General features: G+C 44.4%; 1 protein-coding gene across 3 annotated transcripts in view; it reads left to right on the top strand.

Annotated features, from left to right (window-relative positions):
• scn8ab (sodium channel, voltage gated, type VIII, alpha subunit b) overlaps window positions 1-24,809 on the top strand; it is a 39,905-nt gene extending 15,096 nt beyond the window's left edge. For 2 of the 3 annotated variants that reach the window (XM_052077317.1, XM_052077316.1), the window contains exons 7-27: window positions 150-213; window positions 617-758; window positions 1,202-1,408; window positions 1,490-1,771; window positions 2,814-3,170; window positions 4,932-5,061; window positions 5,252-5,490; window positions 8,861-9,034; window positions 9,162-9,518; window positions 9,612-9,785; window positions 10,698-10,991; window positions 12,531-12,648; window positions 12,736-12,890; window positions 13,769-13,942; window positions 15,067-15,189; window positions 17,685-17,969; window positions 18,047-18,100; window positions 18,636-18,773; window positions 18,850-18,954; window positions 19,041-19,311; window positions 20,117-24,809. In XM_052077317.1, the coding sequence (XP_051933277.1) occupies window positions 150-213; window positions 617-758; window positions 1,202-1,408; window positions 1,490-1,771; window positions 2,814-3,170; window positions 4,932-5,061; window positions 5,252-5,490; window positions 8,861-9,034; window positions 9,162-9,518; window positions 9,612-9,785; window positions 10,698-10,991; window positions 12,531-12,648; window positions 12,736-12,890; window positions 13,769-13,942; window positions 15,067-15,189; window positions 17,685-17,969; window positions 18,047-18,100; window positions 18,636-18,773; window positions 18,850-18,954; window positions 19,041-19,311; window positions 20,117-21,276 (5,003 nt within the window). In that variant the 3' untranslated portion in view covers window positions 21,277-24,809. The remainder of the gene's footprint in view (window positions 1-149; window positions 214-616; window positions 759-1,201; window positions 1,409-1,489; window positions 1,772-2,813; window positions 3,171-4,931; window positions 5,062-5,251; window positions 5,491-8,860; window positions 9,035-9,161; window positions 9,519-9,611; window positions 9,786-10,697; window positions 10,992-12,530; window positions 12,649-12,735; window positions 12,891-13,768; window positions 13,943-15,066; window positions 15,190-17,684; window positions 17,970-18,046; window positions 18,101-18,635; window positions 18,774-18,849; window positions 18,955-19,040; window positions 19,312-20,116) is intronic. The other variant, XM_052077318.1, reaches the window with a different exon arrangement.
• The last annotated feature ends 446 nt before the right edge of the window (window positions 24,810-25,255 follow it).

Below are 25,255 nucleotides of genomic sequence, written 5' to 3'. Positions count from 1 at the left end.
CATGAAATACTATGACAACAATATGGCCGCCAACGCTTATTTCTTTTTTTTTCTCCCGAATATTATTTTGCCAGTTCGGGTCACACGCAGCATGGATGTACTTGACTTGTAATTAATGACGGCATTTTAATTTTTTGATCTTCCCACAGCTAACTTCTACTTTTACCCAGGTCAGGGTGATGCGTTATTATGTGGTAATAGTTCGGACTCGGGGTAAGTTGGTATTTTCATTCACTTGATGCATGTCGACATCAACTGACTACTTGCAAAATCGATTTAGATCTCGTCTTTCGAAAGAACTTTTTTTTTTTCCCAGAGCTTTTAACGTAACTGTTGTTTATTATTGTGGTTGCGTTTTAGAGTGCTGTAGAAGTGCGCTGACAGTTGTTTCTAATTAATTTTTGCCCCACAATGAAATACAGTTACTCAATGATTAAAAGAGCTTCAGTTGATAGGGTACGGTACAGAGGGCCAATTTTTGTCCTCGAGGCCTGCTCCCCCGCATGTTTTAGATGTTTCCCACCTCCAACACGCCATCACTTTTGAATTGATGTGTGGCTATCAGTTTCTTGCGATGTAAAGGTCATGCATTTGTTTTGCCGCGCTTCACTTTCAGCCGATGTCCCGAAGGCTTTACATGTATGAAAGCCGGAAGGAACCCCAACTATGGTTACACCAGCTTTGACAGCTTCGGATGGGCCTTCCTCACCCTCTTTCGTCTGATGACCCAAGACTTCTGGGAAAATCTCTACATGCTGGTAATAAAGCAGGCTTCTGTTCACACTCGGCGATGGCGTCACGAAATGTGAGCGTGAAGCGTAGTCTGTCTCAAAAGGTGGCCTGCAATTGTTTTGCGATCAAACAGGGTGGCCACGGTCACGTCAAGATCGCCGCAGTTCAAAGTTGCAAACCTCGTGTGTTATGCTCCTGGGAAAAACAAATCTGAAACGGAATTGAATCTGAATTTCCCTTTCCGGGATTTAAATTGTACAAAGGACATCCAATCAACTATTTTGTGATGTGAAATAATGCTTACCCACAACTGAACAGAATAAAGCACGTTCACCTCGCGCGCATGCCACGCTGAGCAACAGCCATCACGGACCCTGACGTGAACCAAACTGAAAAAAAGATCCACTACATACAAGACAAGACGGAGTTTGGAAAAAGGAAATCACTGTTTGTCTGTGTTTTGCGTTAGACTCTGCGAGCGGCGGGCAAGACCTACATGATCTTCTTTGTTCTGGTCATCTTTGTGGGCTCCTTCTATCTCGTCAATCTCATCTTGGCTGTGGTGGCCATGGCCTACGAGGAACAGAACCAGGCCACCATTGAAGAGGCTGAGCAAAAGGAGGCCGAATTCAAAGCCATGCTGGAGCAGCTCAAAAAGCAGCAGGAAGAAACACAGGTTGGCGCGGGAGGCCTTGTGCGCCTCTGATGCGATCCACAGTTGAACGATCATCTTGGATTTTTTTTACATCCCATCCAGGCGGCGGCCATGGTGACCTCTGCGGGCACTGTTTCGGAGGTCGCCTTGGAGGATGAGGGAGGCGGTCATCTGTCCCGCAGTTCATCTGAGGTCTCTAAGTTGAGTTCCAAGAGTGCCAAGGAGCGTCGCAATCGCAAGAAGAAATGGCGCCAGAAAGAGCAGGAGAAAGAGAAGGGGGACAGCGAGAAGGTTGTCAAGTCCGAGTCGGATGACGGCAGCAAGAGAAGTACCCTTCGTTTCCCGGGAAGCCGTCTGGGCAGGAAGACGTCGATCATGAACCAGGTAAAGTACGAAGGAACATAAATACAATCTGTGCCATTCACATCGACCGCACATTTAGCTACCCTTGCACGATCGAACGAGAGTCTAGACAAGAGTGCTTCCACAAATTCCAAGAACATTTTGCTCATTTCCGATTGCGACAGCGGTATTTCTTCAACGATATGTGTGTTATTTTGGTTGTAGTTTGCAGCGGCGTACAACCGTAGCGCACCATAGTGACAGTTGTTTCCAGATATCACGAGCAAAACTATGGTACTCCAATTAAGACGGCTATTCCTAAACGTGCATGATCATGCCCAAAAAGGGTGCGACCAAATCATGTGGGGAAAGTTGATTGCATCAGTGCTTCCAGTGGAAAAATGAGTGGAGAGCCTTGCACTGGAGGAGAGACTATTTTAGACCAGTGGTGTCAAAACAAATTGTTGTCATTGTGGCACAATGGTCGACTGGTTAGCACGTCGGGCCTCACAGCGCAGAGGTCGTGGGTTCGATCCCGGCTCTGGCCTTCCTGTGTGGAGTTTGCATGTTCTCCCGGTACCTGAGTGGGTATTGCGGTTTCCTCCCACATTCCAAAAACATGCATGGCAGCTTAATGGAACACTCGAAATTGTCCCTTGATGCGAGTGTGAGCGCGGATGGTCGTTTATCAACGTGTGCCCTGCGATTGGCCGGCAACCGTTTCAGGCTGTACCCTGCCGACTGCCTGAAGACAGCATGGAGAGGCTCCGGCACGCCCGCGAACCTCGTGAGGAAAATTCTCTGTTCATCGTTATCATTCTGTTGTCTCAGTACCTGCTTGGATATGAGAAAACAATGATGAGAGTGCCAATTTATGCATACAGTGTAGAATTAATCAATGCATGGTTGGATACTAGTGAATGAACCAAACATTACTTAGTACATTGCACGGGTATATACAGTGTTTACTTATTTGATTGTACTTTTGTGTTCACGACGAACTGCAACCGCCCTCCCCAACTTTTCCTTTTTTAAAACATAAACATTTAAGGACTCCTGCCTGCCTGTCTCTGTCCCTCTCCAGTCACTGCTGAGCATCCCGGGCTCGCCCTTCATGTCACGCCACAACAGCCGCAGCAGCATCTTCAGCTTCAAAGGCCGCTCCAAGGACATCGGCTCGGAAAACGAGTTTGCCGACGACGAGCACAGTACGGTGGAGGAGAGTGAGGACCGCCGGGGCTCCCTGTTCATCCCTTTCCGCCGGAACAGCTACAGCGGCTACAGCCCAGGCTCGGCGCGCATCCACCCGCTGGCGCCTCATTCAGGAGGAAAGAGGAACAGCACGGTGGACTGCAATGGCGTGGTGTCTATCATCGGCCCGGGGGCTGGCAGACGGCTTCTGCCTGAGGTGAAAATAGATAAGGCAGCCACTGATGACAGTGTAAGGACGTCCATGGGACACCGATACAGTTTAGGCATGATGGTGGCGACCGCAGCTTCTCCTTCACCACCTCCTTTCCCCATGGCGATTTCTGCGCTCTCTCCCTCTCTCCTGAATTGTGTCGCTTCCTTTTCTTCCATTCCCGACCGATACAATATATTCAAATCTCATAAAACCTTTTTATTGTCTTCTTAAAGAGCTACCGTATGGCAGCTTTTGGCTAGTCTAGTGGTTCACATAGCAGAAATGGCTTGTCAAACAAGCGCCGGAGTCAGCTGAGCAAGCTAAAGACGGCTGAGCTGTAAAAAGTGTCACAAGGTTGTCAGGTTGAATAAAATGTAGATTGGCGTTTACCCGCTTCACATCCGGCCCTCATCGTTTCCCAAACAACTTCAACACTTCTGTTGAGTGCATGTTGGTCGTTGGGAATTCTCTCATGTGCGATTGGTGGTTGTTTTTGATGTCATAAGGTCGCAAAAATAGGGTGTGTGTCTTGTGTGCAATCAAGAAAGCCTCTGTTGATTCATTGTTAATGACATTGCATCGAAAGAAGGAAAACATCGACGTCCGGCGATGAATTGATTGTTGTCGTTCCTCACTTGTTGGGAGGGAATCTCGTCAAATGCTTAGCTTATGCCGCAGTCATCGTAAATGCTTGCAGCATCGTTCCTAAGATGACTTCATCCTCAGCTGTAGCGTCTTTCCCGGTTTGAGGTCATGCTCGTTCAATCTGTCTCCCTTTTGAGCTCTGTCTTCTTACCTCCTTCCCCTTCCTGCTCTCCTCTTGTTTCTTAGGCAGTCCCGTTACATTTTCCTCAGTTATCCACTGCTGCTGAATCACTGGATGGTGCAAGATTAATTATGATACTTCCCCCTCTATGACAATATCCCTGCTTATTCTAGCTAGCATGACAAGAGCTCGGTTGTATTGTCAACCAACCTACATGTATGTTTTTTTTTAACTCTCTCCAAATGTAGCATGGTTTATATCGCAGGAAATAATGACTTGAATTCCTCTCTTGACATGACTTGCATGCCGTTGCATGTAGACTATCATTATGTCATGCCGAGTAACGATGGGCTTAGGCTTTAAATGACGATACATTGAGGTTTTCACTGCTAAAAAGCTATCGTTTGTAGTCACCTGAACAAGCTAGCCTGGCTCGTTCATTCTCATCGTCATTGATTTACACGTAAGAGACAGTCACACAAGGAATTACATTAAAGCTTGTGATGGTGATATTGGCGCATCAGTACGTCTAATCATGTAGAGTATTAACATCAGCGGCCTTGAAGAAGGCGACACCAAGCAGGCTGCTACACTACATATCAAAGTCTAACAATCTCTTGTAGTCATGACCCAAGGCTTTGAAATCTAAAAAAAAAACAAAGTTCATTCTTTTTTTTTCTTTTTTTGTGGCTTTTCCTGGCATTTTGCTGCCCCTCATTGCTTTAGAGTGTAAAACATGAGGCGCTAGCTTGTTCAGATTACTGACAAATTTGGACCTTTCATTTGGATGCGCAGGCCAAGATTAGTTTAAAAATCGCTAACTAAAAGAAAACACTTTGACACTGTATGTAATCGTGCCAACTTATAACAAAGATGATACACAAACCTAAATTTGTTTCATTATAATCATTTCGGGTTGAAATATAGTTTTGGTGGCTCTTTGATAGAGAAAGCCTTTAATCAGGACATCCTTATCTGTCATAGTGTATTTATTCATAAGTGGACGCGTTTGTCTTTTTTTCTGAGTACAGACCACAGACGTGGAAATTAAGAAGAAGCACTCCGGCTCTCTCATGGTATCTGTCGACCAGCTCAACTCCTTCAAAGGAAAAGACCGCGCCAACAGTCAGATGAGCGTCGTCACCAACACTCTGTTGGAGGGTACATCAACAATTTTCTATCATGGCTTGTCTGTGTTGTGCTACATTCATGGTCTAGTGTAGCCTCATAAAACCAGAATTAGAAGTCAAACATCCAATGTCGGTTTTAATGAGAAAAAGTTACTCCTCAGGTTTCCAGCTCACGCATCTTGTCACTTTTGCACTTTTCTTTCATCTTTGTAATTTCGCAGAGTTGGAAGAATCTCAGCGGAAGTGCCCCCCCTGTTGGTACAAATTCGCCAACACGTTTCTAATCTGGGAGTGCCATCCCCACTGGCTGAAGATCAAGCATATTGTCTACTTGATTGTCATGGACCCATTTGTTGACTTGGCCATCACCATCTGCATTGTCCTCAACACCCTTTTCATGGCCATGGAGCACTATCCAATGACAGAACACTTTGAGGGTGTCCTCTTCGTAGGCAATCTGGTGAGAAGAAACGCATTTTCGTATTCCTTCTTAATCGGCCCGTTGCCGAGTTGGCGGAAATATTGCAAGTTTGCCCCTTTTGCGCATGCGTCAATTTGATATGTGCACTTAAGATCACACATTCATACTGTATATAGGTCCTTGATGGGGGCTCATTAAAGATTTAGCTCAGTTTTAATGTAGCGAGGCCGCATTCTCTCCAACTCATCCCCCCCCCCCCACTCATTTCAGGTTCCAATTTCCGTTGTGTCTTGCTTACCTCAACTTCTGCTGGAATGTCTTTGTTATAAACTCCTACCAAGCACTCAGTCTAGAGCAGGCATGTCCAAAGTCCGGCCCGCGGGCCAAATCCGGCCCGCGGTCGAATTTCATCCGGCCCTCGGCCCCCGTCATAAAATCAGTGCCGTCTGGCCCGCAGGTTGGGCGCAATGGAACACGTGTTGCATTGACTGAGGTCTCGTCGACTGGTGAGTGATGTTTCATAGAGTACTGCTTCCCTCTAGTGGCTAAATGAGTAATAGCATTTAGACACTAGAGGGCATCACTCACGAGTTAACAAGACATCACTCCGTGTTTATATTGACTGATATGTCATATTTCAAATTCCTGTTTCAAATGAACCAAAAGAAATTCTTAAGATTGTTGAAATTCAAATAAAAATGGACATGTGAAACAGACTGGCTTACTAAAATTTGTTGAACAATATTGTTGTTCAATGTAAAGAATGTCAGCCAAGGTCGGCCCCCCGACATTTTACCACATAAAATCTGGCCCCCTTGGCAAAAAGTTTGGACACCCCTGGTCTAGAGCCTTGAAATAATGAGAGGGGAGAAAAAGCACCTTGTGTCTGACTCTGTCTCTGAATCTGTAGCAAACGACCACTTCTGTCTGTCTGTCAGATAGCAACAGCCTTCTTTCGGCAATAGCCCTGACTCAGTGTCAGTGCAGGAAATTAGGTCAGCTTGGTGGAGGATGGTGCAGTATGACTCAGTGGGCGTTTCTCTTCACCACATGATTCTGTATTGATACAGTACGGTGCATCTTTATTTATAAAGCACTTTCACAACAGGTGCGGCTGTAACAAAGCGATGTGATAAAGGTGCGGACAAATTCTGCCAAATGTGAGTTATGTGACAAAAGTGTTTTCTGACCGGTTTGGCAGACCGGGGTGGTAGTCCCTCTTTTTAAAAAGGGGGACCGGAGGGTGTGTTCCAACTACAGAGGGATCACACTCCTCAGCCTCCCTGGTAAGGTCTATTCAGGGGTGCTGGAGAGGAGGGTCCGTCAGGAAGTCGAGCCTCAGATTGAGGAGGAGCAGTGTGGTTTTCATCCCGGCCGTGGAACAGTGGACCAGCTCTACACCCTTAGCAGGGTCCTTGAGGGTATGTGGGAATTCGCCCAACCAGTCTACATGTGTTTTGTGGACTTGGAGAAGGCGTTTGACTGTGTCCCTCGGGGAGTTCTGTGGGGGGTGCTTCGTGGGTATGGGGTACCGAACCCCCTGATATGGGCTGTTCGGTCACTATACCACCGATGTCAGAGTTTGGTCCGCATTGCCGGCAGTAAGTCGGAATCGTTTCCAGTGAGGGTAGGACTCCGCCAAGGCTGCCCTTTGTCACCGATTCTGTTCATAACCTTCATGGACAGAATCTCTAGGCGCAGCCGAAGCGTTGAGGGGGTCCGTTTTGGCGGCCTCAGTATTGCATCCCTGCTTTTTGCAGATGATGTGGTGCTGTTGGCTCCTTCAAACAGGGCTCTCCAACTCTCACTGGAGCGTTTCGCAGCCGAGTGTGAAGCGGTTGGGATGAAAATCAGCACCTCCAAATCTGAAACCATGGTCCTCAGTCGGAAAAGGGTGGAGTGCCCCCTGCGGGTCGGGGGGGAGATCTTGCCCCAAGTGGAGGAGTTTAAGTATCTTGGGGTCTTGTTCACAAATGAGGGCAGGAGGGAGCGAGAGATCGACAGGCGGATCGGTGCAGCGTCTGCTGTGATGCGGACGTTGTATCGGTCTGTCGTGGTGAAGAAGGAGCTGAGCCAAAGGGCGAAGCTCTCAATTTACCGGTCGATCTACGTTCCAACCCTCATCTATGGTCACGAGCTATGGGTCGTGACCGAAAGAACGAGATCCCGGATACAAGCGGCCGAAATGAGTTTTCTCTGCAGGGTGTCCGGGCTCTCCCTTAGAGATAAGGTGAGAAGCTCGGTCATCCGGGAGGGGCTCCGAGTCGAGCCGCTTCTCCTCTACATCGAGAGGAGCCAGATGAGGTGGCTTGGGCATCTGATTCGGATGCCTCCTGAACGCCTCCCTGAGGTGAGGTGTTCCGGGCATGTCCCACCGGGAGGAGACCCCGAGGAAGACCCAGGACACGCTGGAGAGACTATGTCACCCAGCTGGCCTGGGAACGCCTCGGGATCCCCCGGGGAGAGCTGGAAGAAGTAGCTAGGGAGAGGGAAGTCTGGGCTTCCCTGCTAAAGCTGATGCCCCCGCGACCCGGCCCCGGATAAGCGGTAGAAGATGGATGGATGGATGAATGGATGGTGTTTTCTGACCTGAATCTCATGAAATCATTTTTTCTATCGTGCACCTTCAACTAATGCCCTGGCATGAATATTAATTACATTGTTGTCACTGGTCCTTGTCAATGGGAATCTAACAATCCCATGTCACACAACAGAAACCTAACACATATCACTTTTTAAAAATATATAGAATTGTTATTTTAGTCTGCTCACAATGTTTGATAATGAGAGTGTGAGCATGGTGTATCCATACAGAGGTAAACCAAAGTGTTTTGCTTGGTGGAAATTGGATTACCGGTAACCAAAGTGTGTTAGGGATAAATACGGGGTGTGTCAGAGAAATCCCAAGACTGTTGTCATAAAAGATATTCAGATATTTCAAATGCAAAACCCACATTTTAGAAATAATCCCTGTAATTGAACACACTTGTTTAGTGATCCTCAGCAGCTCCCTTGATTGAGAACATTCTTGATCTCGTCCACATCTTCAAAACAGGTCTCCTTGATGACCCTCTCAAGCTTGGGAAAGGGGAGGGGGAAATCACACAGCTCTAGATTGGGTTGCTTCACCGCGGCAGGGCATTGTGGGCGGGCGCGTCGTCATGGTGGAGCAGTGCACAAGTTGTCAAATGCTGCATTATCCCTTGATGGACGTGCTGGACCATCGACTGGTCCACATTGATGGCAAAAACTGTACACATCACTTGTGTGACACCAATCCTGAAACTTTTCCGTCACACCTTGTACAGCAGTGATATCTTGACCAATGCTTAACCTTGTATGCATTCTTGTTGTTGCTTGCTTAACTTTTTTCATTCAAACCAATCTGACTTTCTCTGGGGGCCTGCAGGTTTTCACAGGCATCTTTGCCGGGGAGATGTTTGCCAAACTGGTCGCCATGGATCCCTACTACTACTTTCAAGAAGGATGGAATTGTTTTGATGGATTTATTGTGACTCTGAGTTTAGTGGAGCTGGGACTCCAAGATGTGGAGGGCCTGTCCGTGCTCAGGTCCTTCCGATTGGTAAGTGCGAGCCTTCTTCTGTCCCCACCTTTTATGAACATTAGACATCTATGTGATCAATGAAGGATACAGGCGGGCGCGATTGTCCAAACATTGGAGTAATTTTGTTTTCCCGTGTCTCTCGCAGTTGAGGGTGTTCAAACTTGCCAAATCATGGCCCACACTCAACATGTTGATCAAGATCATTGGTAATTCGGTGGGGGCGCTGGGTAATCTGACCCTGGTGCTGGCCATCATTGTCTTCATCTTCGCTGTGGTGGGCATGCAGCTGTTTGGCAAAAGCTACAAAGACTGTGTGTGCAAGATCGCGGAAGACTGTAAGCTGCCTCGCTGGCACATGCATGACTTCTTCCACTCCTTCCTGATTGTATTCAGAGTGTTGTGTGGGGAGTGGATTGAGACCATGTGGGATTGTATGGAGGTGGCGGGACAGACAATGTGCCTCATAGTCTTCATGATGGTCATGGTCATCGGGAACTTGGTGGTAAGTTGGAAACAAAAAACAAAAGCTCTCCAAATGACATCATGTCGAAGCTTTTGAAAGACCGCAACCTATTGAAGTTTCAATCATTCGTAGGTTTTGAACTTGTTCCTGGCTCTGTTGCTGAGCTCATTTAGTGCGGACAACCTCGCTGCCACGGATGATGATGGCGAGCCCAACAATCTCCAGCTCGCCGTCGCTCGTATCAAGATAGGCATTGCCTGGCTCAAGGTCCACGTGCGTCTCTTTGTTGCCACGGTGCTCAAGAAGGTATGCAAAGACGTAGCGCGCTCAAATGTATCCTCCCCTAACTCTTTATGATATACTATACTGTCACACACTGTATGTACCATAAAAGTCAGCAGATTCATCAATCAGGTTTCAATATTGAGGTCAGCTCAAATGAAACTCTTTTTGAATGGCATTTTAACTATGAGGACAAATGTACTTACACAAAAAAGTGGCTCGCGTTCTTCTCACACACACACACACGCACACACACATGCACGCACGCACACGCACACACACATGCACGCACGCACACACACACACACACTGTGTGGACACTGTGAGCTAATGCTAAATGAAGAACAATGTGAATTTAACATTCACCAGATGTTTGAGTAACATGCCCTGGGACATGCTTTTCTTAAAATAGCTGAAGAATAAAGAAATTAAAGCATATTTTATTCCCAATGTACTTATACTGCGAGAGCAATGCTATTTGGCTTTAGTTTACTTCATGACTAGGGGCAATAGAGCTCGGAGAGGGCAACTTGTAGAGCTGGAGTCTAAAAAAAACATGCACTTGCTTTTTTTAGACTCCAGCTTCCACAATAGCATCATGACACCCAATTAAGTTTGTCATGTGGATCTGTGTATGTGGTGCATGCAACCGACTAATTGCCAGTGACAAATAGCCCCCTCCCCTCAATCTTCACTACCACCACGACACCTTCACCCAACTATCAAGAATGTGCCGCAATAAGAAGTAAATGCTAACCTCTGTATTTAACATCACACAATGCAGCTCTGCTTGCCTTTTGGCTTTGACGCATAGTGTCAGAAATGGTGCAATCAGTAATTACAAAAAAAACCAAATAAACACCATAATTTGAGCCACAAAGCGTAGACAGCAGGTTATGTGATACAAATGATTTTTTTTGTCACTCTGACTTACAGCCTGTCGAGGATGAACAAAAACCTCTGGATGAACTGTATGAGAAAAAGATGAACTGCTTAGCCAACCATTCGGTTGACATCAACCGTGAACTGGACTTTGCTAAAAATGGCAACGGTACCACCAGCGGCATCGGGAGCAGCGTCGGAAAGTACATGATTGATGAAGACTACATGTCATTCATCCACAACCCCAACCTGACTGTGTGTGTTCCGATTGCCGTCGGAGAGTCGGACTTTGAAAACCTTAACACGGAGGACTTCAGCAGTGAATCGGATGTGGAGAACAGCAAAGATGTAAGTCGGACGCACCGATGTGAGAATGGACAGCGCAAGGTCAAGTATACAGTGGACTCCCACATACTTTTCCAATCTTAATTTTTTTTAAGGTGCCAACGCTAGTTTTTAGTTTTTTTAAAAAATAGATATTACCAGGTCGCCCCCCCGGGAATGTATCAGGTTTATGTTCCACTGAGCTCCTTGAGCCTCTCGCTGGACCATAGCCAGCCACTGCAGAAAGCGACGCCACACAAAACTACCACCAACCAATCAGAAAAGCAACGACTCGTCCGGGTGTTTGGAGAGCAAGCGAGACGAGAGCGTGCGGAGAAGCAATTTTAAATGTCGCTTTTTGCTGACAAATTCAGATTACAAAGTGCAGTATCACTTGCCCGTGATTTGAATTAGCTTTGCGTTTGCAGCTCCACAAATGTGTAGGTTGACTTTTAAGTTCGTAGCGTGCTGGTTTTGAATTCATTTCTATCAATTATCAGAGCAACTCTTAGTGAGAGAGAAAATGAACACGCATGTGTTTTATCACTGCCTTCAACTTGTTCAAACAAAAAAAAAAATCTGCTCATCTCTGCTGGATATTTATGAATACAGTGAAACTCCTCTATAACGAAATCATGTTTTCAGCTAGAAAGTTTTCACAACAGAGGGTTTTTCACTGTAGCAAATTTGATATCAGATGTAAACACACACACACACACACAAAGGGATGTGTACACACACACACAAACGTATGTGTACTCTTTATTTTTATTCTAATAGTGCATAAGTATGAGCATAAACTTATTTGACACTTCATATAGTCAGTGTAGAAAGAAAAAGAGGGAAAGAAATTGCGAAATTACGATCAGCATTCACTTTCACTTACATACATTTCTTGGATAATGTCTTATTTTGCTTCCTCCGTTTTTCATTTTGATCACTTTTACCCTCTCTTCCAGCGTCAGAGCTATTCTTGTCTTAGCTGCTTGACATCCAAAGGTCCGTTTTGTAGCCATTTTAGCAATGCAACGTTCTTGCTGCATCTGAAATTAACAATCACAAATACTTCCTGGACTACTGCGCATGTGTAAACCAGTGTGGTGGTTGCTCTTGCTGTTTCCGAACGAAGCAGTAAAGGTCGCTGTTGGATTAGACTTCGTTGTAGTAAATCTCGTCGCAAGGCAAGAGCAGAGAAAAAGATTTTGTATAACGCAACAGGGTTTTTTTTTCGTTGTATGGGGGCAGGAGAGAGGGAGTGGTGTTAATGCATGAAGATTTTTTTCACACTGGGGGGTATTTTCGCCCATGTAGGTTTCGTTGTAGCGGAGTTCCACTATACAGCACAATAACAGTATTAAAGCATTCGTCTAATTGCTTCCTTTTGATTCTACGCTAAGAAGTTGAGAGTCACGGCGAGTTTGGATCACTGCGTAGTCTGCAATACTACAACACTTAGAGCATAGTAGCAATAAATCAAGTGATTCATCCAAACACATATTGGCCTTATTAAAATGACTGCACTCCTCACCCGCGTAAGTGTCTGTGTTTGGGCCTTTCTCCTAGCTGGATGACACCAGTTCATCTGAGGGCAGCACAATAGACATTAAGCCTGATGTGGAGGAGGTGGCAGTCGTGGAGGTTGTGGAGGAGTACCTTGACCCGGAGGCTTGCTGGACAGACGGTATGTGATATAAACACCGTCGGTGAAGATTGATTGGCCATTTCAGTGACACACATTGAACGGTTCGCCTCCCGATTTGTCATCCAGAATGTGTGGCAAAATACAAGTGCTGTGATGTTCCCATCACTCACGGCTGGGGGAAGCACTGGTGGTTCCTGAGGAAGACCTGCTATCTGATTGTGGAACACAACTGGTTTGAAACACTCATCATCTTCATGATCTTACTTAGCAGTGGAGCTCTGGTAAGCTACCAATGCTATCTGTTTGTTACGCTTAAACATCACATCAGGGGGAGTCTGCAGTTTTCCGCATTGTTGTTCATGATAGCGTGGGATTGAACATTGTAAATAGTCGTCAAAGAAAATGCTGTCCAATGAAATAGCAGCGCTAGAAATACTAAGCTAGCATTAGCGCTGTAAACAAACCCACGTTATCTTTAGAGTTACCTGAAGAGCAGAAATGTTCTGTCCCTCTTTGCATGTTCTTCTGATGGCATGGCGGTTTCTTAACAATTTAATTGGAGGTACAAGATGGGTCCAGAGTAGACGGACTAGTGATTTTTATTTTTTGGGGCGGGGGGGCTGCAAACTGCCCCTTCAAATAAATTGTATTTAAGGGAATGTACTTGTTGGGCAGGGTCTGTTGCGCTCCTTTGATAAACCGTTTCATGCACCCTGTAACCTGATAACATGATGAGATATGTCCACTTTAGAAAGGGTTAAAAGCAAATCATCCTTTCTATGAGATGTACAAGGAAGACCAACTCCTGTGTTTCTTTGACAGCTGCTCCTTATACATTCTGATTGTTCCTAATGGACAGCCACGCAGCCACCTTAATGCTTTAATACGACAAAATCCAGTTTTGTGTCGCAGCTTTCCGGAGGATGCCTGTGGCCAAATGAAAACACTTCAATGCTGTCGAGTATTCACTTGCAATGCAAAAGAAATGGTGCAAAGTTGGTCTTCCTTCCTCTTTCACCATGATACGTAACAAATGCACCGTGGCCAACTACATGGTCATGGCCTATTCTACATGGTCATGAGAATAGAATGTGGGTATAAATGCCGAAAAAGATCACAGTCCATGCAGCGTATGTAAAACTTGTCGACTGCTTCGTAGGCCTTTGAGGACGTCTACATTGAGCAGAGGAAGACCATCCGTATTATTCTGGAGTACGCCGATCGGGTTTTCACCTACATATTCATTTTGGAGATGTTGCTGAAGTGGGTGGCTTACGGCTTTGTCAAGTACTTCACCAACGCTTGGTGCTGGTTGGACTTCTTCATTGTGGATGTAAGTACATTTGTGTGCGACCTGCAGAAATCAACAATGTAGACAGTATTGCCCACTGTCATCTTTTTCGTGCGCTTTTCCTTGACTTTAGCTCCGGACTACCGAATGTTGTATTTTGAAATATGCATCGGCACAACCTTTCCACCATGTTGATGGCGCGTGTAGCAGCAGGATTTTAATTTTTTTATTTTTTTGCCTTGTTGTGGAGATTCATACATAATGTATTCACTACTCACAAAAAGTTAGGGATTTTCATCTTTGGCTGAAATTTCAGAATGAACTTTAAATGCACTGTAACCTTTAGAGGGGAACTTAATTTGACTTTCTCTCTGTTACTCTGTTTTAGGATTGCCAACGTTCAGTCTTGTTCTATTTTTTTTTTATTATTTTTTTTATGGAGCTAGGGAGTTCAAAATCCGAACAAATCAAAGGCCTTGCGGAACAAGTGTGGTTTCAACCATATTTAGAAGCCTTTTTTTTTAGTCATTCCAAATTGTGCTGTCACGGGAACAGTTCTTCACATTTCATGCAACTCTCTGCTCTAATGTCTTGTCTCTCACAGCAGGTGCCTCGACCGTATGCACTTTAAGTTAAAGCGTGACAGAGGGTCCACGGTAAGGCTTGTGTTGCTGTGCTGGGACTCTCACAGGTTCTTCTGTGCCCTCCCCGAAACTCCTCAATCTTCCGCATTCTTCTCTTTGTCCTTTTTAAGTGAGATGTCCTCTGGTATTGAAACCGTATTGTTTTGTACCTGTGTGTATGTTATCGTGTCCTGTTGTCTGTGAGAACATCCCTCCTCCGATTATTTTCTCCCTTGGTTGGAACTCTTTTTATCTTTTCTCCCTCTCACTTGCGCCAACCACAAGTTTCTTTCCAGGTGTGCCGTCGAGCTACCCCCCACCCCAAAAAAAACCCCAAAAAACTGACGAAAGCTCGGGTTTGATACAATTAATTGAGCAAAAGTTACATAGGTGTATCTACACAGAAGCTGCAGTTCATGTGTGTCGATTGATGTTTTGACAATTCCAGTCTGAGTAGGGCCCGACCTTCTCGCTCTGTCCCCTCTAACCATGTGGGTCCTCTCTTCCTCTGCTCTGTCCCCCTGTCTGTCCCTATCTGTGTAGGTGTCAATAGTCAGCCTTATAGCTAATGCCTTGGGCTTCTCCGATCTTGGCCCAATTAAGTCACTCAGGACACTGAGGGCCTTGCGACCCCTCAGGGCCCTGTCACGTTTTGAAGGGATGAGGGTAAGGCCCAAGATACCAGGCGGCTTGTGCTTCTGCATGCCGATGGAAGAAAAGACTAGAAAATGACATGGAGCAAATTGTAAACTTTTTTTTTTTGCATGGACGCAGATCATCTCAGATGGTCAAACTACTTCTATAGACATCCTATACGATCAAAATAAATGCCAAACTGGCTTGTGCATGAACTTGGTTGCTGCTCCTCAAAATAATACATGACAGTTTCCAGCGAAATGTTTTGATAGATGTTCTGAGCCTGATTCAGTGATGAAAGAGGGGGCGGGTGGGGCTTCTCACAATTGTTGTTGGGGCCAAAGGGGAAACAAATGTGTTAGGCTCAGAAGCTTTTGCCTGTTCGCTCCGTCACCAAATGTGCTGTTCACTGATCTTAATGGCAGTTTGGCTTTGGTTATCGCCACACTGGAAGACCACCAAACTTCTGGTTGCATATGCTCCCCTCTCCCACTCATCCTTGCTCGGCATCCATCTCATGGCTATTCATACGGATGCATCGTGTCATGTTTGGCAAGCTCTTAGCGTTCCTGCTTGTGCTTCCCGAGTTGTTTTTGTTTTTCAAGGAATATTAGGGCAACACCCAAAAGGAAAATTATGAGCATAAAGTTGTTACCAGGATAAAGTCCGGTGTCCGGTGAATTGGGCATAAACTAGCTACAACAGAAAACCCTGGCTTTACTTACAGTATAATAAGGTCAGATTTAAGGAGACGTAATAGAAGGGAGGCAGATAGCAAAAAGTAAAATATGCTATATTTTACATTAAGCTAACATCTCTATTGTTAAAATATTACAATCCTATATTTCACTATTATTATTACTACTACTATTATATCACTTTTAACCAATACGGTGCTACAGATCTCTGATTTAATGCTTGAAAACATGGACATTTCCTTCTTTTTATGACGTAAGAAAACAATTTATTTTTTGTCATCATCTTACAACTCTGTTTTTCTAAAATGAACACTTTATTCTGATAGTATGACAACTTACTTCTCATAGTATTATACTTAGTGTGTGTGTGTGTGTGTGTGTGGGGCCCTAATGCTCTTTGGTCGTGTAATCACAGAGCCTGTGTCGATTAAAATGCACATTCGTCTCTTGATTCTGCTAATTGCTTTAATTGATTTTGAACAACTTCTAACAATGTTTATACACTGGATTAAAGGTTTTCATGTTACCTACAAATTGCTGTAGCTCCTGCTATTTTTATTATATTTTTTATAAGATAAGAAAACCTTTATTCGTCTCGCAATGGAAAAATTCCCAATTCACAGCAGCAAAGTTATGAAAGGAAGAAGTAGAACAACAAAATATAGGAGCTGCTGGAAAGGCAGCCACTCTCGTGGTCAAAATAGTCAAAATAACAAAAATAACACAACACAACACGTAGGACACAGACAGTCGTGCAATCTTCACCACTTTTCTGCATACACTTTGTTGTCTGAAGCAGTTATAGATGAAAGAGGAGAGGATCAAAGTGTCCTTTCACCAGTGTATCAAGAGACGTCATGCTGAAAATGTGCACACGTCTGCTACAAGCTAAGTTTTGAAAGTAAACACAAAGCTGTCGCGTCCATTGACGAAAAGAGATTAGTTCACTTCTCCTGACCCACGTAATCCGCATCAAACTCCAAGCCACGACTCCAAATCCGCATCGGCGCTCCGCGCTAACGCTCCTTTCTTCTCATCGTCGGCTCCTCAAGCCTTACATCCATCCAGCCGCAGACCGTTCAACAGCACCTATTTCTGCGCTGAACAAAGCGAGGCTGTCAAAAATGCTGCCCATTACAGGCGCAAGACACAAGCGCTCCGGGACTGTCCAGCAACGACAGTCAAATGGCGCCGACATTCCTCCCAGTCAAAAATAGTGCTGGTATACCCATGCTGCCGAGAAGGCGCAACCACCAAGCACAGAGTCTCCCCCTTGATGAATGTCGTGGCCAAAAAATGCAGATTTTTTTTTTTTTTTTTTTTTATCAAGACCAAATATTTTTGAGTGCAATCTGAGCATGTACAACAACATTTTGTTTGGATTTAGCTAGTTGCATGTCAAAGAGGTGAAGCGCTAGGTTTCAATACAAACATCTGATCACGTGTGTTCAAAAATCGATACAGTACCAACCACTGGACAGGCTACATACGTGGAAAACTATAAATCGGATAATAAAGGAAACGACCTCCTTCGCCTGATTTGTTTGGATAAAAATTCCAAGTTGCAGCAACCTAGAATTCGACCTGACGCACTGGCCAATGAAATAATTCATGGCGGGCAATTTAGAAAGTCATTACTTATTACTTATATACATATAAAATGAAATTGCCGAGAAATAACCTTGCCCGTTATTTCGAGAGGCCGCTGCAAACATTTTCCCTTGTGTGCATTTCAATCTATACGTGTGTTGACGTCCTCAGTGTTTGTATGAGCTGGTCAGCGCAAAACACACGTGATTTGAGCGTGTCCTCACTTCTTCTCCTCAGGTGGTGGTGAACGCCTTGGTTGGGGCCATTCCATCCATTATGAACGTGCTCCTGGTGTGTCTCATCTTCTGGCTCATCTTCAGCATCATGGGCGTGAACCTCTTTGCTGGGAAGTACTACTACTGCTACAATGACACGCAAGAGGAAATATTCCATCCCAACGAGGTGAACAACCGAACGCAGTGTTTTGCGCTCATGAACGACAACCACTCTGAAGTCAGATGGAAAAATGTCAAGATCAACTTTGATAATGTCGGGGCGGGCTACCTGGCCCTCCTGCAAGTGGTGAGTGGGGCGCTTTCGACGCGTCGTCTCTCCTGGTGCCAAAGTGTTTTCTCACATGCTGCGTCTCAACCTTGCAGGCAACATTCAAAGGGTGGATGGACATTATGTATGCGGCAATAGATTCGAGAAAGGTAGGGTTGTTTGCTGCTTTGTAACACTTTAGGATTTTGTCATTGTTGTTACTTTTGATTTAGTTTTGACTTTAGGTTTTTTTTCAGTTTTTAGATTTTTTGTAGTGGGTTTGTTAATTTTTGCTTAATTCACTTTTTTAATGCTCCTTGAGCTTTAAAAAAAAAATTAGTATTGGTTTTGTTTTTTGGGTTTTCAAATGGAGTATGTGTCAAGTCCAAGATAACATAAAATAAATGCTATCATATAATAAAGTAAACTCCAATTCCCAAACGCCCATGTGGCCATACTGAAATAAAAATGTTAAAAATAAACCATGAATGTTCATCTATGAAACTAGTTGACAAAGTCCAAAACAAAGGACATTTTTGCTCTAATTATAATTCGTTTTAATTTGTGTTTTTTAAAAGCACTCTTGATTTTACATTATTCCATTAACGAAAATATAACAATAATTTTATTTTGATTTCTTTTGTCAGGTTTCGTTAACTTTAAAAACCTTCTCAATTATTCATGTTCCCTTTTGCAACTTTCTAGGTGGAGGATCAGCCGCTCTATGAGGACAACTTATACATGTACATCTACTTTGTCATCTTTATTATCTTTGGTTCATTCTTCACCCTAAACCTCTTCATTGGTGTCATCATCGATAACTTCAACCAGCAAAAGAAAAAGATAAGTTGAATTTTCCTCGCTTGTGCACCTTCTTGTCCACTTCACGATTGTAACCGCATTGTTTTTGCCCCTTTACTTTGGCGGTCAGGATATATTCATGACAGAAGAACAGAAGAAGTACTACAATGCCATGAAGAAACTTGGCTCAAAGAAACCACAAAAGCCTATACCCAGACCACAGGTTAAAAAAAAACAATCAATCAATAATAAAAGCAAGTCTTAGCAAGTACATACAAAAATGCTTTTAAACTTTTTTTTTGGTTTCAGAACAAAATCCAGGGAATGGTTTTTGACTTTGTGACCCAGCAAGTGTTTGACATCTCTATCATGATCCTCATCTGCCTCAACATGGTCACCATGATGGTGGAGACAGACGATCAGTCAAAAGAGACCGAGGTTGTGCTTTACTGGGTCAACTTCATCTTCATCGTTGTCTTCACCGGCGAGTTTTTGCTGAAGCTCTTTGCACTGCGTCACTACTACTTTACCAACGGCTGGAACATCTTTGACGTCGTGGTAGTCATCCTCTCCATCGTGGGCAAGTATTCACAAGAGTTGTTGTGCATGTTTGAAGTATTTCGATTGGAATTTTTTCAAAAAGACTTGAGGTCTTTATTTTCTCTCGCCTTTTGATTTCAACGGAACCGTCAACCTCCAGCTCGTTTTGATCCTTAGCAGGATAAATAGATTAGAGAGTGGATGAATTATTATTTCATAGCATTACTAAGCCCCGACCCTTCTTCCCTGCAGTTGACTGAATAAACATTCCCGGCTACTATATGAGGAACTACAGTATTCACAAAAGTATTACAGTTCATTTAAAAGGACAACATACGATATGGTGTACCACAGGGGTCAATGTGAAGACTTTTGATAATTCTCCTGATGATACCAATGAACAGATGAAGCTGAATCTCAAATGGCATTAAATTGTTTACAAATATTTAGAATTATTGTCAATGGAGAATACATGCTCTATATCGGGGATAGGGAACTCCGGTTCCTCGAGAGCCAAATCCTGTTTTAGATCTCTCCCTACTCCAACACACCTGATTCAAAGGATCAGCTCATCAGCAAGCTCTGCAGAGTCCCAAAACCATCATGAACAATTGAATCAAGAGTGTTGGAGAAGGGAGGGCTCTAAAACAGGCAGAATATGGCTCTCGAGGAACCGGAGTTCCCTACCCCTGCTCTATCTTGTTTTTAGCTATCCAATCACAAATCAGTGGTTGGTAGGAAACGTCACAGCGGGGTCATTGAGAATTTACAGTTCAAGGAAGTTCAAGTGCTGTTTTTATTGACGTAATACTATGCCTGTCTATTTTTGGTCCCCTCACCTGTAGGAATGTTCCTCGCCGACTTGATCGAGAAGTATTTTGTGTCGCCAACACTATTCAGAGTGATCCGATTGGCTCGTATCGGGCGAATCCTGCGCCTCATTAAGGGCGCCAAAGGCATCCGGACGCTTCTCTTCGCCTTGATGATGTCGCTCCCGGCCTTGTTTAACATCGGCCTGCTGCTTTTCCTGGTCATGTTCATTTTCTCCATCTTCGGCATGTCCAACTTTGGCTACGTAAAACACGGGGCCGGGATCGATGACATGTACAACTTTGAGACCTTCGGCAACAGCATGATCATCTTGTTTATGATTACCACGTCAGCTGGCTGGGACGGCCTGCTGTTGCCCATTCTTAACTACCCTCCGGACTGCGACCCCTTGCTGGAGAATTCTGGCACTCCTTCAACTGGAAACTGCGGCAACCCATCCGTGGGCATCTTCTTCTTTGTCATGTACATCATCATTTCTTTCCTCATTGTGGTCAACATGTACATCGCCATCATTCTGGAGAACTTCAGCGTGGCCACGGAGGAGAGCGCCGACCCGCTCAGCGAGGATGACTTTGAGACCTTCTATGAAATTTGGGAGAAGTTTGACCCCACTGCCTCCCAGTTCATCACTTATGCCAAGCTTTCCGACTTTGCGGACGCACTTGAGCACCCTCTGCGAGTCCCCAAGCCCAACACTATTGAACTCATTGCTATGGACATGCCAATGGTGAGCGGGGACCGCATACACTGCCTGGACATCCTCTTTGCCTTCACCAAACGCGTGCTGGGCGACAGCGGTGAGTTGGACATGTTGAGGCAGCAAATGGAGGAGCGATTTGTGGCGGCCAATCCCTCCAAGGTCTCTTACGAGCCCATCACCACCACTCTGAGGCGCAAGCAGGAGGACGTGTCCGCCCGAATCATCCAGAGGGCCTATCGCGCCCACTTGGTGAGGCGGGGTTTCGTTTGCAAGCGCATCCCAACCAACAACAGAGTGGAGAACGGCGGCAACAATCAGGAACAAGAGAAGGAAGCCACGCCCTCCACCGCCTCCCTGCCCTCATACGATAGCGTCACCAAACCCGACAAGGAGAAGGATGACGACAACGAGGGCAAGGGCGGGAGGAACGAGAGAGGAAGAAACCTTAAGGATGACAGGGAATCCAAATGTTAAGACGACGGGATAGTAATAATCATGCAAATAACACCACAAGTTATAACACGAGGAAAATCACACTCGCACGGATGTACAGATTATTTCATTTGCAAGACGGAAAAGAATCCGTTTTTTAGTTGCAGGCTTCTGAGGGCAGCGCTCACACCGTTGACAGCTTTGAAGGCTCTAGAACTCCTCTCCTAATCAGCTGGGACGTCATTGTATCGCGATGAGTCACCACAGAGGAGACGAGGAGCTCCAAACGGAGGACAGAACGATGAGGAACTCTTGCCAGAGTTGCACTGCGCAAGGACTGGAATGTCTCTCGGAGCAAACTGCGGTTGCGTGAAAGACACAAATCGGCGAGCGCATCAGGAGTATTTTCCTTTTGTTCAAGCTAGAAATTGTTCATGTGAGCAGCAAAAATGCAAACCAATATAAAAGGAACACTATTTATCGTTTTGCCCATGCTACTTAAGTCCCATTATTTATACCCACGTCCGAATGTTTATTATTATTATTTTTTTTGTTTGGAACATGATGGGCTTTCACACCAATTTGTTCAGGGTCTGTCTATTACGGGGGTGAACTCAGGCCAAGGGCTTACGTACATTTACTCAGAACAATTTCCAAAACAACTACGTAGGTAATTGTGCTTGTTCGATGCATAAAAATGATTTGCATGATGGCATGTTTTTTGACCAGAACTCTTGCATGAACTTTTCATGGTCCACAAGACACTAACACTGCAGTGGCGCGATACGAGGGTCGATTATCCGAAACGGAAACCTTGTCTCATCACTCAAGACATCACAACTATTGCCTCTATAAATAGACTGGAAAATGCTGGTACATGAAAACACACGCGCTAGTGGATCGCAGTTGTAATGTGAATACTTATTTGCTGCTCTCGAAGATGTGCAAAGAGCGATGAAGGACGCGATGTCAGAAAATCAGAAGCTTATAGTTAACGTTTCTATGCACCTGTGTAATGCTCCATTTGCTTTTATTGTTTGTAAGTGGTCAGTAGAGATTTTACAAGGATGGCCTTTGTTTTTAAATTATTGGTGATGCATTTCCTTTCCGAAAGGGCTGAGAGGAAGGAGATCTTAAGCTTATTCACGCAAGTGTGTGTGTGTGTGTGTGTGTGTGTGTGTGTGTGTGTGTGTGCGTGTGTGCGTTCTTCCCCTTGTTTTCTCGTTTTTATAAGTCTCATTTCAGAAGAGGGAAACATGTTTGTCCGATTTAAATTGAGTCATGAGAAAGGCGACCATTGGAGTGTGTGGAGAAGCCAAAGAGATCCGCCTTGTTTGTTCTTCACCGGTGAAGAGGGTTTGCGTTTATGACTAAATGTCCGTTCATTTTTGATGACACTGTTTCATTTTTCTCTGAACAGAGACCCGAGAATTGTATGCAATGCTTGAAAAAAAAATCCTCCCCTTTTTTCTCAGGAGATATTATACTCGAGCTCTGCTACATAATGCAAGTGAATGTGACGGCCGCATTTATTAAATCACATTTTACGCCTTTGGTTTTAATGCCAGGATGATGATGATGATGGGAAACCGGCAGCCTTGTTTCAATAGGAGTCATGGTCCATTTTGTTGTAGGACTTCCTGCTTATGACGCGTAGAATTATAGGGCTAGAAGCATCTCAGTGGAAAAAGAACCCTTTTTTTTTGCTCTCGCTTGCAGAAGCGCTGGTTAAATTTGTCGTGGATTGCATTTAGGAGGACGTCATTGTGGATTCAATTCAATTCTTCATTCATGTCTGGAAAACAAATAACCAGATTCACCCTAGTAGTACGTACACACAGGAAACACTGGGAGCAGATGTTGCAGATTTGTACGATTTTACACACGCTCTGACCCTATCCGCGCCGCACTCAATACCAAATAATTATCAGAGCACTGGACGTTATCTCACGGTGTGAGCACACATGCCGCAGCAGAGCTTAAGCACTGTACAGTGATGTCACTTCCTCTTTATGGATGGTTAACCCCCGCCCCGCCCCCATTCCCATGTGTTCCCAAGTCCTGCAAATGGTCCACTTTCTGCATGTGCGCTCCAAAATCAACGTGGGTGTTGACCTAATAAAACCATGAATGATAAGCATAAAACTTCTCTCTACCCTCATCGTGTATGTAAGAAGTACTCCGTTCTCAAAAGTGGATTCATTTCAAAGAAGAAAAGAAAAAGTATAAACTTTGTTCTGAAGCAGAAAAATGAACATTCATGAGAACCTAATGCATTTATTTTAAAAAACAAACAAACAAACCACCACAACTATTAATCTTACACGTAAATATAAATAAAGATAAATACAATGGCTCCCAGCTTCTGACCCGCCATTCGTTAGGCTGTGACACGTTTGTCAGAGTACTTTTTTAAAATTCATTTTTCACACAAAAAAAGGGATTAATAGAAAATAATCTATATTACTAATCAATACCTTCATATACAGAGCTATATATATATATATATACGTATATAATAGATATACACACACACATACACTGTATGTATATTAGAACAATGTTTGTGATGAAACTCGCCTGTCCACTCTTTGCAATTGTGTGAAACCACAATTTACCATGCAGCTTTCTTCGTGTGTGTATAGTCCTTCAATAACCAAAAACTGTGGCCCAACCAGCACCCAAAGGTGCCAGCGCGTAATGCATGGTGTTGCACTGGCTGCTTGCTGAGAATCGGGGAGCCTGGCTTGGTGGGAGGATTGCACTAACCAGCATAACGTTTTGTACGTTTGCGACAATGTTTTGCCTCTTATTTTCATTGTGTGCGCACGCATTCATAACGCTGGCATCAAGTATGACCCTCACTTGTGTGTGAAGCGTTGGCGCAATACAACTCTCACCCTCCGCCATGTTTGTCACACACTGATAGCACCTCCATTGCGATACAGTATGTGTAAAGACCCCAGGGTTGGTCGTCTTAGTTGCCCGTGTTTTTCTTTCTGGTGCAATATCCCTAAACGGCACGTGCCTTTTTAGCTTCCTATTTAGTCTCTCTTTGAAGTCGGAAACACAGAGCTTGAAAACCCCACTGGAGGGATTCAAAACAGAGCATGATAGGAGCAATGTATTCAGTCCAAAATGAACTGGTATATCGCTAACTCACCGTGTTCGTTAGATTGTCTGGACTAACTTCATATTGTAGAATCATACAAAATGAGTTCTCTCTCTCTCTCTTGATCGTTGTCCCCTGTGTTCAGTTTACAAGGTTTTGGGCTGGTAAAACTTTTCTTTCTGTTTTACAGGTTTCTGTCAAAGTTGCATCATCACTATATGTGGCCATTGTTTTGATTAAGCATGACTGGGATAAGCTTTGTTTTCTTTTGCTGAAAATAGGCTGACTGGGTGCGGGTAGTGGTGGTCGGGGACAACTTTTGAATGTCATTCTATTTTGCCACTAATGCAGCCAGAGAGAGGAACATGTTGCACAACCACGAGAAAATTCAGTTTGAATCAGTGAAAAATGTCTTTATTTCAGCACGAACGTATTTCCAAACAATAAAGCAGCCTTCCAGTTAGCTTTGTGACTAGTGTCGTTTTTAATGGGGTGACGAGCAATTTGCTTGTACCAATGTGGATGATTTCTTGCTGCATCTAAGTGACACTGTAACATTTATTGTACACCAGCTTCAGCTTGATCGCGTACAACGCAATCACGACCAATAAAATCGACAGGTAACTATTACACCACCACTGATTGGTTGACTCAGAACAGAGGGGCGGGGTGACAGAATTGTCACAGGAATTAACAGTTTACCAATATGAGCTTCCTATGTACTTCAAAGGGTTTGCCTCCCCATAGCTTCATTTTTTAAAATTTCCTCTTTTAAGGAATGCTTTGAACGTTTTTAAATATGCTGTTTTCATATACTGTACATCAGGGGGCTCGCAGACTGGTCCCAAGTCGATCGCAAAACGTGTAGGAGGAGAAAAAAATTATTTGTGTGTCTGTGTCCATGTTATT

Source organism: Hippocampus zosterae, chromosome 9 (genome assembly GCF_025434085.1).
Source record: "Hippocampus zosterae strain Florida chromosome 9, ASM2543408v3, whole genome shotgun sequence".
In the NCBI taxonomy this organism is placed as follows: domain Eukaryota; kingdom Metazoa; phylum Chordata; class Actinopteri; order Syngnathiformes; family Syngnathidae; genus Hippocampus; species Hippocampus zosterae.
The sequence above is the reverse complement of the archived record's forward strand: the minus strand, read 5'-3'. Positions and strand labels throughout refer to the sequence as shown.